This window comes from Henckelia pumila, chromosome 2, assembly GCF_033568475.1.
Source record: "Henckelia pumila isolate YLH828 chromosome 2, ASM3356847v2, whole genome shotgun sequence".
Classification (NCBI taxonomy): Eukaryota; Viridiplantae; Streptophyta; class Magnoliopsida; order Lamiales; family Gesneriaceae; genus Henckelia; species Henckelia pumila.
In genome coordinates this window covers 22,383,374-22,398,165 of record NC_133121.1, presented here as the reverse complement: position 1 = coordinate 22,398,165, position 14,792 = coordinate 22,383,374, and the positions used below count along the sequence as shown (strand labels likewise).

The window sequence follows — 14,792 nt, the reverse complement described above, 5'->3', positions numbered from 1 at the left end:
AAGATTAGAGCTGAGGAATTCTTCTCTTTTCTTGTTTCTTGATTTTTTTTTTGAATATATATATATATATAAGAAGTCGCTTTCTGTTTGTTTACTCCTTCGCATACACCGATGGTTTGGTAGGATGGTTCCCGAGTTTCATCTCCCTCTATTCGATTGTTAAAGCTTGCAATAATCTGAATTTCGCGAAATCATTTCTTGGAGAGTTTTGAGCACCAATTCCAAATTTGGCTCTGCCACCGCCAACCATTTCTTGTAATCGATTTTTAAGGTAAAAAACATGTCGTCTGTTAGTGGGATTGCTGCCATCAGCGACTTGGGTCTGGCTTTTTGTTCATCGTCGAGTCGTTGCGTTTCTCTTGCCACCCTGAAGCCCAGCAAGCTCAAATTTCGATCTTTTGCAAGCTCCGAGAAGGCTGGTTCTATATTCACGAGAAGAAACAAGATTCAAGATCTTGGAATCTTGAAGTCGGTTCAGTTGGACATGTTTGTCACGAGCGATGGCGAGGAGGGAATGAGTGAAGGGTTTTTCGAGGCAATCGAGGAACTGGAGCGAATGGTGCGGGAACCATCGGATGTTCTTGAGGAATTGAACGATAAGTTGTCGGCACGTGAGTTGCAGCTTGTCTTGGTGTACTTTGCGCAGGAGGGGAGGGATTCTTGGTGTGCGTTGGAGGTGTTTGAGTGGCTGAAAAAGGAGAATAAAGTTGATAAGGAGACCCTGGAGTTGATGGTGTCAATAATGTGTACTTGGGTGAAGAAGTTGATAGAGGGGAAGAACAAGGTTGAGGATGTGGTTGATCTCTTGGTGGATATGGATTGCGTTGGTTTAAAGACCAATTTTAGTATGATTGAGAAGGTTATTTCATTGTATTGGGAAGCTGGGGAGAAGAAAGGCGCAGTTTTGTTTGTTAAAGAGGTGTTGAGAAGAGGGATTTCCTCGATTCCGGATGGAGAATCGGAGGGGAATAAGAGCGGCCCGGCAGGATACCTTGCTTGGAAGATGATGGTAATTGCTTATACCTTGATAACTATGTTCTTGTTTTACTGTTTTGGATCAGCAATCACACTCTCGTGTTGTTTTATATGTTATCTATCGTTTATGATTAATGTTTTTAGTTTGCATCACTATGTTATTCCCAAAGTTCTTGTTTCCTTGTTTTATGTTATTGAATTCAAATGGATGGATAGTTGTGACTCGGCTGTACTTTTCTTCTTCTGTGCCTTATAGTTGTTGCCTTGTTTGTGGACTGTAGTGTTGCTCGGTGGGCTGGATTTTTTGTTCATGTAATTGTTGAATACATCTGAGGAAATTCATTTTATGGTTGAATGAGTTGAAAAAAAGCGCTGACTAGTTGTTTGGGTCATCTATATCGATTCCTTGTGCATCACTAATGTATCCCAAAGTATGTAAAATGATTATATGTATCCCATACTGCTAAATATGCATTGCCAACAATTACCTTTTGCCTAGGAATCCATCAGTGTCTCCATTTTTGGATGAATTGCTTTTGGCCGGAGAAAGGCATGTGTAAGACTTCCTGTGATTTTAAACCTGTTGTTAAAAAACTCTCTCCTCTAATGATGTAATGTACGTCTGTGGATGTTGGATGACGTGATTGCCATCTCTTCCATCTCGTGTATGCTGTAATTCATGGATATTCTCATAGTTTCTTTGCATGTTGTTCATCTATCTATGATGGTCTTTTCTTTACACTATCGAGATGCCTTTGTCTTTTAGGAGGAAGGTAAATATGTGGATGCGGCCAAATTCGTGATTCATCTTAGAGAATCTGGTTTGAAGCCAGAGGTATATAGTTATTTGATAGCAATGACAGCTGTGGTCAAAGAGCTGAACGAATTTGCTAAAGCATTACGCAAGTTAAAGGGCTACACCAAGGCCAGTCTGATTGCTCAACTAGATTCAGAACATGTTAGCCTTATCGAGAAGTATCAAGAAGACCTGTTGACTTACGGGCTCCTTTTGTCTAATTGGGTTATTGAAGAGGGAGGCCCCTCGATTCTTGGAACGGTCCATGAGAGACTTCTGGCTATGTACGTCTGTGCTGGACGTGGAGGTGAGGCAGAACAACAGTTGTGGGAAATGAAGCTTATCGGAAAGGAGGCTGATGCTGACATTTACGACATTGTGTTGGCTATCTGTGCTTCGCAAAAAGAGGCCTGTTCTGTAAGTCGGTTGCTTACTCGTATGGAGGTTGGCAGTTCTTTGAGGAGAAAAAAAACGTTATCTTGGTTGTTGAGAGGTTACATTAAAGGTGCTCATTTCAAGAATGCTGCTGATACGATAATGAAAATGCTCGACCAAGGTTTGTATCCAGAATTCTTGGACAGAGCAGCTGTGCTTCAAGGATTAAGCAGAGGGATTCAACAGCCAGGAAATGTGGATACTTACCTTACACTCTGTAAGCGTCTTTCGGACGCTAATCTGATCGGCCCATGTCTCGTTTATATCCACATACGAAGATATAAGCTCTGGATTGTAAAAATGCTTTGAAAAACAATGGAAAAGCTTGAAAAACTGCAAATCTGGTGAAGTTAGAGCATAGAGCTGTGACTTGTGTGGATTTTAAAATCTGCAAACGCTGTATAGAGTAGATTTTGTAACACCTTGTATATGTTAATATGTGAGTATAATAAGGTTGTACATTTCATACACCACGCTGCATTATCTTCTTAGATATGTTTTGTCAAGAGTTTTTAAACAGCTAAATGCTGATCTTTTCGGTGATCCACTTAGTTTCCGTAACTATGACAGAAACGTAACTCAGACCCAATTTGATTGCATAATCTTGAGGTTTGTCAATCAAAAAGATCCTTTTAGCTAAAGTTGGAACAGATAAACGACTTTAGCCGAAAGAAAGGAAAAGAAAGAAAACGACTTTAGCTTGGCGGCAAACACGACATTGCCTACTCTACTCTACTCGTTGAGTTTCAATATAAAGCCGTTGAGAAACAAACAATTTGATTGCATAATCTGAAACAACTTTAGCCAAATATAACGGACTAAAACTGAAACATAACTCAGACCCAATTTGATTGCATAATCTTGAGGTTTGTTAATCAAAAAGATCCTTTTAGCTAAACTTGGACCAGAGAAACGACTTTAGCCGAAAGAAAGGAAAAAAAAAGAAAACGACTTTAGCTTAGCGGCAAAAGCGACACTGCCTACCTACTCTACTTGTTGAGTTTCCATATAAAACCGTTGAGAAACAAGCAATTTAATTGCATAATCTGAAACAACTTTAGCAAAATATGACGGACTAAAACTAAAACATAACTCAACACAATTTGATTGCATAATCTTGAGGTTTGTTAATCAAAAAAATTCTTATAACTAAAGTTGGACAAAAAAACGACTTTAACCGGAAAAAGGAGACAAAAAAAAGAAAAGAAAACCACTTTAGCTTAGCAACAAACTAGCGAGAAATGCAAAACTGCCTACCTACTCTACTTTGAGTTTCGATATAAAGCCGTTGAGAAAGAAGCAACCTCGTATGTTAATCATATCGTCGCCTCCCTCCTTGTACCAGCTGAATCAAACCTTTTGGTCCTATGGATATCAGCTTATCCGCGTCCATGGGCTGCATTTACAAGGACCCCAATGCTCCCGTTGAAGTTAGAGTCAAAGACCTTCTCTCTCGGATGACTCTGCCTGAAAAACTTGGCCAAATGACGCAGATCGAACGAAGTGTAGCCTCCCCTTATGCCATCAAAGACCTCTCTATAGGTCTGAAATACCTTTTTACGCTTTTCTTGTATTGCTGATGAATCATGGCAAATGGGCTTGGAATATATCTTGTTTTCAATTGGGTTTCATTTGTTTTAGTTTCCTAGCTGATTAATCATCGGAGTATAGAGAATCTAAGTGTTTGTGCGTGTGTAGATGGTTCAATCACTATGTTTGCAGGTAAAGTTTTGACTTTGATTACATTTTGTTTTTGGGTTGGTGCATGTTGTTTTTATCTTGTACACTAAGGGGTCGTTCGATTTTGTTTCTGCGTATACCAAGAATTTGTGATCAAATATGGTAGATTTTTTAGGACTTCCAATATCAGTTACTTTATGCTCGAGTTTGATTGCATTTGTACGGGTCTGTGCAGGTAGTGTACTGAGTGTTGGTGGAAGTGGACCATTCGAGAATGCGAAATCTTTAGACTGGGCAGAAATGGCAAATAATTTCCAGAAGTTGGCATTGGAATCTCGGCTCGGGATTCCTTTGTTGTATGGGACTGATGCTGTTCATGGTAATAACAATGTGTATGGTGCAACCATTTTTCCTCACAACATAGGCCTTGGAGCCACCAGGTCAATTACTATTGATAATTGAATTATGAAACCATTTATATTCTTAATGATGTCCGCATAGCCTAAGAATGTTACGATACTCACGTAGAGATGCTGATTTGGCTCGGAGGATCGGAACTGCGACAGCCATTGAAGTAAGGGCAAGTGGGCTTCACTATACTTTTGCTCCATGCGTTGCTGTAAGCTTCTGTAGTTTCAATTTTTTATGAGTCTTACTTTCCTTGTCAATGTTCTTTTTGCATTCGTAATTATATTTATCGGTAAATTTGGTCCTCACCAATGCATTACACTGCATTTATTTTGGTTTGGTGACCAATGGGCTTTTGCTATTCTTGATTTGGAACTCTTTGACTTGCGTAGATCATGGAGAAAACTAAAAAAATGAGTAAAATCAAATTTTCACCATCTGAAGTTGTACTCTTTTAGAACCTTTCAAATGTATGGATATCATGGGGACAATCAAAGAAATGCGGAAAGCGTGATATCATAAATTTCATGTTTTAATTTTTTGCCTCATGTTTTTTAATCACCAAAGAAAATATTTTTTTGGGCATTTGTATTTGTCAATCTAAGATCTAAACAAAACCATAATCATGTTTTGGATTCTATTTTTGTCCCAACTTTTCTAATTTTACTGTAATCATGAAACTCAATTAACTTTCTAAAATTTTTGAAATGTGGAAAAGTAGAATATCATAGCACTTATAATGATCACAAGTGATATTTATTTTCTGGTCATTCATGGGAATATTTTCCTTTCCCTTATTTAGTTGGTTGTTCGCTATTAGTTTTTCTTCACGTTTTAAGATTATTTTTACAGGTGTGTAGGGATCCTAGATGGGGACGATCCTATGAAAGTTATGGTGAAGACACTCAAATTGTTAAAAACATGACCTCGATCATCACAGGTTTGCAAGGAGAACCACCTCAAGGACATCTGAGCGGTTACCCATTTATGGCTGGGAGGTAAAAGAACATCGATTTATGCACGTACCTTGCTGTGTTGTAAATAGTATCACATGATGTCAAAATTATTTTGGATTTTCTCGTTTAGAATACTCTTTCTAATATTGGGTCTTTATTTCATAAGAAGTTCAATCTTGGAAGGTATACAAATTTGATGTGGAAAATGGTGATATCTTACTAGAGAGATAGTCCTTCTCAATGCTGTCTCAATCTGGTAGTGAAATCCAATAGATCTTGTACGATTTGTAAAGAGCAGATGGATACTTGAGATATCACTAAATTCTCTTCTTTAAATTTGTTAAGAATTCTGTTGTATTGCTTCATCTACATCCTGTTTCCCTTGAAGTTGTTTTGCCATTGCTTCTTTTATCTCATGGCTTGACTGATTAGTGTGTTAAACTCCAGAAAAAATGTTGTTGCATGTGCAAAGCATTTTGTAGGAGATGGTGGCACCAAGAATGGTATAAACGAGGGAGATACCATAGTATCATATGATGAACTAGAGAGGATCCACATGGCTCCTTACCTTGATTCTCTTTCTCAGGGAGTATGTACTATCATGGCATCCTACTCTAGCTGGAACGGAGAAAAATTACATAGTAACCATTTTCTTCTTACTCGGATCTTGAAAGAGAAGCTTGGATTTAAGGTAGGCTGATTGTTTCTACGAGTATCCCAAGCTAAGCCCCCTTTACAGTTTGTGGAAACCAGGTCGATTTGTTTCAAGTCTGGTGACTGGTTTTGATTATAAATTTCTGAATGGTCTCTCTCTTTGATCTTTGTTTTACCATAACCACCACCATTCTTTTTCAGAACTTTTGCCATGAAGAGGAGTGTGAAATAAATGCTTGTCGCTCAATTTAACACCCTAAGCGTAAGCCCATGATTGTCAGAATGAGACACTGACGGATGGACACGACATGATGCAAAATATTTTTTGAAAACTTTTAAGGAAAATATGGGCGGGACAATAATTCTGTTCACGTGTCTCGGTTGAATTGATGCTTGTAACCATTTTTGTTACTCAATGCATTTGAGACATTATAAAATTTCATGTGGTCGACAATGAGATGTCGAGGGTATAAAACACAATACTAAACATTTGTGATTTACAAAGTGCAAGTAATAGCACGAATTTGGATTTAAAGAGAGAAGTTACAAGGAAAGCACATATTCCGTCTGTCCCATATATTTAGGCTTGTGTGTGTTTTTTACACAAATTAAGAAAGTTATTGGAAAAACAAATTTTACAAAAGAATTTCACATTTTACCCTTGTTCAGTGAATATTTTAATAGGATTAAAAATTGTTGGAAGTTGTTAATGTATTTAATAATGATGGTAGAGTTGTAAAATAATATATAAAATCTATTTCTATTCTTCTATCTATCTATCTATCTATCTATCTATTTATAAATATGTAGCTTTTATTGTGAATTTCCTCTTGTACCCCCTCGTTTTCTTCACATTATGTGTTAATGAAACCCCCTCGTCTTCTTCTGTGTTAATCTATCTGTGTTAATCTATCTTTAATTTAAATATATTATCTAATTTGTTTAGCCATGTTTTCAATGGTTAATTACTCACGTGCAACGCACGTGCACTTTCCTAGTAATACAAAATGGAATTTGGAGTATATTTTTTGGGACTGGTGAAAAAGGAAATGTGACCTTTATATATGAGACGAGGAGAGTATACAATGGTTGCAATATCTTAATACATCCTCACTATTCCCTTTTCGGCTTGCTATGATTTACCTCAATACTTAATGACTCTTTTCAACATGGCTCTTGGTAAATTCTCTCCGGTTAGTTGAATTTCAACAAACACTAAACAACGAGACTTTCTGCAGGGGTTTGTCAAGTATACAATGGTTGCAATATCTTAATACATCCTCACTATTCCCTTTTCGGCTTGCTATGATTTACCTCAATACTTAATGACTCTTTTCAACATGGCTCTTGGTAAATTCTCTCCGGTTAGTTGAATTTCAACAAACACTAAACAGCAAGACTTTCTTGCAGGGGTTTGTCATTTCTGACTCCGAAGGGCTGGACCGGCTTTCAAGTCCTCATGGATCCAACTACAGACAGAGCATTCTGTCCGCAGTCAGTGCAGGAGTTGATATGGTAAAGGATCACACACAACCGCCCCCGCCACCCCCACCCCCCACCACCACCACCCATTGTACTAAGCCAATGTATAGCAATAAACATTGCAACGATTTTGTGTGTTTCATCAGGTGATGGTGCCTTATCGATTTCAATTATTTCTAGAAGATTTGATGCATCTAGTGAATTCAGGTGAGATCCCAATTGCTAGAATCAATGATGCAGTTGAAAGAATTCTCAGAGTAAAGTTCGTTTCTGGCCTCTTTGAACATCCCACGAGTGATGGATCTTTGCTGGATTCAGTTAATTGTGAGGTGAGCTCAACAATTTTTTTTCTCTTATATGTCCTGTTCTGATACATGCAGACATGATTAAAGTAAGGAATTCTTCACTCATGGACTCCGTACAGGTCTTTGCTTCTTCGCATGCATTTAAAGTTGAAAATTGTTTTAGAATAATGTTTTTTTCTCTTGAAAAAAAGCTATAAAATAAACTTGTCTGTGGTTGAACTTTTACTTAAAAAAAAACCTTGAAAGGGACTTGAGTAGGAAAAACATCAACAATCGTTGCTTGCAAGACTTAATACATTTTCATTATTTTGTCAGTCACACAAGGTAATAGCACGTGAAGCAGTTCGAAAGTCATTAGTTCTATTAAAGAATGGAAAGGATCTGAAGAAACCATTTCTTCCACTGGACCGAAATGCCAAACAAATTCTTGTAGTTGGACAGCATGCTGATGATCTGGGATATCAATGTGGGGGATGGACTGGAACATGGGAGGGGAAAAGCGGTAGAATTACAACTGGTAAGTCATTTTGGGGGATTCATTCATCTCCAAATAAAGCACAAGGGACACAAACTACTATTGCCCATTATATTGGTCATGATACCATTCAACAATTTGCATGTTGTTCTGCTTTAATAGTACCTGCATTCTTTTATATTAAATCCTTCGAGTATAAATTGAATTTCTCTTCCATGTGGGCAGATCATGAAAAGCATTTTAACTTTTTTCTTATTCACGGTATATGATTTGATTTGGAATCCATTTGCTTTTCAAATAAATAATCAAGAACAGTTTGAAATTTGGTGTCTATATCAAAGATTTGTCATTCATAGTGATTTTCCTGGGAACATGGTTCTCACTTAGTGTTAGGTATGCAGAAGAATCGAGCTAGTTTTTTTTTTTTTATTTTGGCTCAACTTGAACGGAAATTATTAGCAACATCAACATTCTTTGCATGGTTATGTGCCGTCCTAGTGAGTTTTTGTGCATGTAGGAGAATATCTGTGTCTGATATGGAAGAGTAATTAATACTTGTACCGGTGAGATATAGATCATGCGTATTCATCTAGATTCAATTTTTGGTTTGTTTTTTTTAATCAAATTATGCCCTGAAATTCAAACTTCAGGACCACATATTTATAGTTCACTATGTTCATGACAGGGACTACCATTTTGGATGCTATAAAAAACACCGTTGGGCCCGAAACAGAAGTGATATACGAACAAAGTCCATCTGCCTCCACCTTACATGACAAGGATTACTCTTTCGCGATCGTGGTTGTGGGCGAAGGTCCATATGTTGAATCTGGTGGCGACAGTAAAGATCTCAGAATTCATTTCGATGGGTCTGAACTAATAAGCCTTGTTTCTGAAGCCATTCCCACGCTAACAATCTTGATATCCGGTAGGCCTTTGGCTTTAGAACCTTGGCTTTTGGAAAAGATGACTGCCCTTGTTGCTGCATGGTTACCAGGAAGTGAAGCAGCCGGGATTGCTGATGTCATCTTCGGAGATTATGAGTTCCAAGGACGACTCCCGGTCACCTGGTTTAAGAATGTCGAACAAATTCCTAATCACGTCGAAGATGAATCATATGATCCTCTGTTTCCTGTTGGTTTCGGTTTAACGAGCAAAAATGAGGTCCTCGTGTGTTAGTATGGTCTTGTTCTAGTCTTCCCAAGTAGAGTAACTATTTTCTTCTTCTTGATTGTGCTCTTTTTGAAATAAAAAAATTAAAGTAGCTTAATTCGTATTGATTGAAATAATATTGAATTTTGGAGAGGATGGCATGGATTTTGTTCATGAGATTTCATTCTTCGCTTCAAAACTAAACGTACGATAAATAAATAAAATTTTATTAAGCGTGAATAGGAATACGTTTCGGTGCACTTTTGACGCATGAGTTGACTTGGTACTGCGGGTTTGGATGGTTCAAACTCACTTCGGATGGTCTAAATTGATCGGAAGGTCTGATCTTGGAACCTCGAACGGATCCGATCTCTTGCAGATCGATTGATTTTATCTGCAAAGATGATCGGGTTCGTTGATGCTGGTAGACAGGGTAGTACCCGTCTACCAACACAGACCGACCCCTGATCTTGACCATCACTGATTCAGAACTAGTCTGATGCCTAATATTCATTTGCTTAATTATTGGTCTTTTAATTCTAATATTTAAGTACTCAAAATCTCAACTCTAATATATTTAAGTACTCAAAATGGAACTCTAGTAACTACAGTTGGAAACTCGAATAACCTTTTGTGATTAGATGTATCTAGGTTTGAAAAAAAAATAAAAAAAATTAAAGTCGCTTAATTCATATTAATTGAAGTAATATTGAATTTTGGAGATTTATGAATGGCACATATGACTTTGTTCATGGGATATCATTCTTTGCCTCATAGATAAACGTACAATTAATAAAATTTTAGTAAGCATGAAATAGGAAGGTCTGGACTCTAGTTCAGCAGTTCAGATTTCAAATTTCTAATCATCGATGTATTTTTTACATACGTTATCTTGCTGGTTTTATGGGTTGGGATGATCTAAACTGATCCAAAAGTCAGATCTTGACCTTCGGTGATTCCAAACTACTCGATGCCTAAATACTCATGTTGTTTAATAAATTATTTTTTAATCATATTTTAGTATTTAAGTACTCAAAACGGAAGACAACTCACCATGAATGATTTTTCACAATTAGATGTATCTCTTGGTTTTAAATTCTATCTGATCTATCATATTTGGATCTAATGGTATAGATCACATTTCATTTGGTAAATCACAACCATTGGATCACATCTCTTTATCAATTTCGATTCAATGCATCTATTTTGAATTGAATGATCCAGATCGCATCTTTTTAGGATGATCACATCTTTTAGATGCAAACCTAGATCTAACAAATCGTCATTCTCGAATCTCGATCTAATGTAATGTATGCGTTGATTGTATTACTAATATATCATGGAGCCTCATTTTCGAGCTGTATAATGAAAGGCTCCTTAATAATCACCGCGAAGATGCATACAAAGTGCAGTGTACTATCAATTTGCTTGAATCATCGGCGCATTGCATCTTTCCACACTCTCGATTGACTTAAATTAACAAGAACTCAATATACAAAATACTATATAAGAACAAAATGAAAGTCGTAAACTTTCAATTAGGGATGTAAACGAACCGAACGGTTCGCGAGTTATTCAGAGCTCGGTTTGGTAAAAAGCTCGTTCGAGCTCATTTGTTAAGTTTATCGAGCCGAGCCCGAGCTTGATTTTAAGCTCGATAATTTTCACGAGCTGAGCTTGAGCTAAAGGATGTTCGGCTCGTAAGCTCGCGAACGTGTTTGTTATTTAATAGGCTCGGAAACTCAAACTCGGGCTTGGCTCATTTAGGAGGCTCGCGAGCTCGGGCTAGGGCTCGGCTCGCGAATATGTTTATTTAATTTATATGGCTTGCAAGCCCAAATTCAGTTCTTTTATCTAGTTTGAGTTTGATTCTTATATATATTCTGAATATGCTATATGGCTTGTGAAAAAGCTCATGCTCGGCTCATATGTTAAGTGGACAAATAAAAATATTAATACTAATGCAAATGATATGATTGAAACACAACAATTTGTTGAAAGAAATATGAATTTACAACACATAGGACGTAGCCACGATTTACATTATTGATTTTAACTTGAAAATCATTATATTAAAGTGCTCTTAAAAATACAATAAATAAAATATTTATATGTGTAATATTACTAATGAATGACAATTCAATCAATAAATTTCTAACTAATTGATATATGATAGATGAATGATATTCAAAATTTTAGTTAAAATAAGTTATGAAATTATCTAAATTAAATTTGTTGGGGTTAATTAAAACTTGTTAACTCGATATATGTATATGCACAATATTTTAATTAAGTTATAGAATATCATTAAATAAAATATTTCATATACTGACGGATCGTGTCACTTGTAATGCTTATATCTCATTGAAAAAATAAGAGTGTAGTGGTTTTTTAAAAATATTTTAAAATAAATGTAATTTTTTTTTTGAAAATTTAAAATAAATATATATTATAATAATTAGTGTATTGATGCACACATTGCGTTCTTGTATAATATTTTTGTAATTAATTTGATTTATATTCAAATAAAAATAATATCATAGTTATAAAAATTATCGATGAACTAAACTGTAATTTGAAATGAAGAAATTAAAAAAAATACAAAAGTGTAATATCTATATTACATAAGGACAATTTTGATAAAACAAAAGATGATGTTTAAGGGGCAGATTCTTTATATATAGGGAAATATTAAGCCACACAATAAATTTATATATACTTGTGAACTAAACATAGACATTGCTGATTTTCTTCAAGGGTAAGTGCTCGGAACTTGAGTTTAGCATTTTTAATTGGAAGCTTGAGATTTTATTTGAAAATATAAAGAGATCAACGAAGCTTGCATTTTGAGTTTATTAATTATTTGATCGTGTGATGAAATTTTTGGAATGATGAATACAACTGTATACTATACATAGGCATGTTTAAGGGTGGGTTCTTGGGTTCCGGTTCCTATCGGTTTCGGATCGACCGGTTCCGAAACCGGTTAGAAACCAGTTCTGGTTAAAAGCTTGGAACCAATTCGAACCGGAACCCTATTCGTTAAGAACCAGGCCGGTTACGTTAAGCAGACTCGTAACCGAGCCTGAGCTTAATACTGTTCGACTTGGCTCATTTACATCCCTACTTTGAATGAGGTACAAGTTCCATAATTTCCCCATACAACCTTAATGAGCTTTGTTACCGACTTTAAATAATTAATTTTCATTAACTCGAAAATCGATTTTTGAGTAAAATAATATTCTAATTTTCGAGTAAAATAATATTCTAAAAATATCCATCTAAAACATATATTTCAATTCTCAAGTCAACTTTTGATTTTTATCGGGCGAGAATCATTTGATTGATTTTTCAAATGTTGATGAGCATAAACCCAAATTTTTCCAACGAAATCAAGATACTAGTTAAGCCAAATCGGTTATATATATATATATAAGGGTGAACATTCAGTTAAAATCGAATCGACTTTGCTACTAAAATACAACAATTGAAACCGGAAAAAATCATTTATTTCGATCGGCAACCAAATTAATCGATTTTTTAGGTTTTTTTATAAAATCGATTTTCAATTAAAAAACGTGATGTAAAAATTAATTAATTTAATTTATTTATTTATTAAAAAAATATTTTTAAAATCTAGTTTTATTTTCCAATAAAATTTACTAGAAAACTTGTAATATGTATATCATGATAATAATAGTTCAGCTTGTTCGGTTTAAATCAAAGTTTATACTAACAATTAAAATCAAATCGAATTAGCCGATAATTTTAAAAATTAAACCAATGTTCTAAAAAGCGGTAGGCGGGCGGTCACTCACCGCCTAGCGCCTAGACACTTAGGCGGCTTTCATCTTAATATTTCTCCAATAATTCTTCTTCATCGAATTAAAACTCGAATTACATGATATATTTATCGTCTTCATCCGATACAAATTGATGGGAAAATATGTCAAATAATTTTTTTTAAAAAAATTAAAATTAAAATATATTATATGTTAATCTAAGCGGTCGCCTAGGCGGATTTTGAGGTGTCTGGGTGGCGATTAGGCGGCATAGATGAACAATTAATGTAATAACTCCTAAAAGCTTCAACTGTTTAAAAATCGAAGCGGTAAAAAACTGCCTAACGCCTAGGCACAGCTTAAATGGTCCTAGGCGTCGCCTTTTAGAACACTGATTAAAACTGAACTTCCCAACAAACCGAATCCATTATTCAATTTAATTCGATTGAATGGATATTTTGTTCACACCTATATACATGTCATTTTATATAATAGTAATCAAAGTTTTATTATATGATTGAGATTCCAAATCTTTTCGATCCATAAAATTAGCTCCGGCCAATCACACTTTTAACCCAAAAATATATTGTAAATGTGATATTATTAAAAAAAATCTAACTCTATTTATTGTAAAGATATAATTTTTTTTTTCCCAAGAACATTAATACTCTGGACTTGAATTGATTAATTACAATTATCTTCAAGATAAATAAATATTCATGGAATAAACACTTAATTTCACCCCACTCTACAATAAATGATGCTTCTTTTTCCAAGATCTGACATTCAATTAGAAGAATCAGTGGCGGGATTTTCTCAATTTACTATAATTAAACATTTGTAAGTTTAATTAAATTTGATTTGCCAATAATAATAACAGCAACAACAACAATAATTGTTTTTTCATGTCTTTGAAAAAAAAAAACAATAATATTAGTATATTACTATTTGAAACAGACATTAATTATTTCACATCTGTTATTAATCTCAAACCATGTCTTTATATATCCCGTCAAGGCCCAAGGGTCGCCAACTATATAAATAATTTAAAAATATATACACTTTCTATAATGCTAGTATATTTGGCACATACATTCATATGAAAAAAAATTTAAAAATTTAAAACTAATCAAAATAAAAAATGATAGAAATTGTTTTTATATGATTTTGGTTTTTTTATAATAATAATATGTTGATAAATTTACGATAATATATTTTTTTTCCTAAAATTACAAATATTAAATTAAATAAAGGTAAATTTTACATAAAGTAAAAAGACGACCATGATATAAATTTTATAAGTATATAATTCTAAACTTTAATAATAATAATAATAATAATAATAATAATAATAATAATAATAATAATAATAATAATATAAATATATAAAACAGAAAACAGAAAAAATCCGATAAATTTTTTTTAAGCATATTTAAATCAAGTAAGAACTAAAAAATGCCTTATTAGATAATTAAATCGGTTAAATATGAACCTGCTAAAATATTATATATAAAATCAGGATATTAGATAAAATGGTCATCCATCTTTCAACTATTTCTTTTTTCCTCCACTTTGCCGTGGAAGTTAAAATATTATGAAATCTACCTAATAAACAATTAAGGGATGTTGTAATTTTGACTGGTAGATTACGTTTCTCTTCTTATTTAATTCACACACACACACACACATTAT

General features: G+C 34.5%; 2 protein-coding genes across 3 annotated transcripts; both read left to right on the top strand.

Moving 5' to 3' along the window:
* LOC140880745 (pentatricopeptide repeat-containing protein At2g30100, chloroplastic) lies at positions 1-2,674 on the top strand. Its single transcript, XM_073285447.1, has 2 exons — positions 1-1,009; positions 1,742-2,674. Exons 1-2 carry the CDS (start codon positions 281-283, stop codon positions 2,513-2,515), a joined length of 1,503 nt encoding a protein of 500 aa, XP_073141548.1. The 5' UTR covers positions 1-280; the 3' UTR covers positions 2,516-2,674.
* A 780-nt stretch (positions 2,675-3,454) lies between these two features.
* Positions 3,455-9,540, top strand: LOC140880744 (uncharacterized). 2 transcript variants are annotated; one of them, XM_073285445.1, is made up of 9 exons: positions 3,455-3,748; positions 4,122-4,326; positions 4,415-4,505; positions 5,147-5,292; positions 5,698-5,941; positions 7,315-7,419; positions 7,533-7,715; positions 8,007-8,208; positions 8,852-9,539. In XM_073285445.1, the coding sequence occupies exons 1-9, from the start codon at positions 3,574-3,576 to the stop codon at positions 9,343-9,345; spliced, it is 1,845 nt and encodes a 614-aa protein (XP_073141546.1). In that variant the 5' UTR covers positions 3,455-3,573; the 3' UTR covers positions 9,346-9,539. The 2 variants fall into 2 exon arrangements, with proteins under 2 accessions (XP_073141546.1, XP_073141547.1); XM_073285446.1 differs by lacking the exon at positions 3,455-3,748 and adding an exon at positions 3,766-3,928 and having other exon boundaries at positions 8,852-9,540.
* Positions 9,541-14,792: the final 5,252 nt, after the last annotated feature.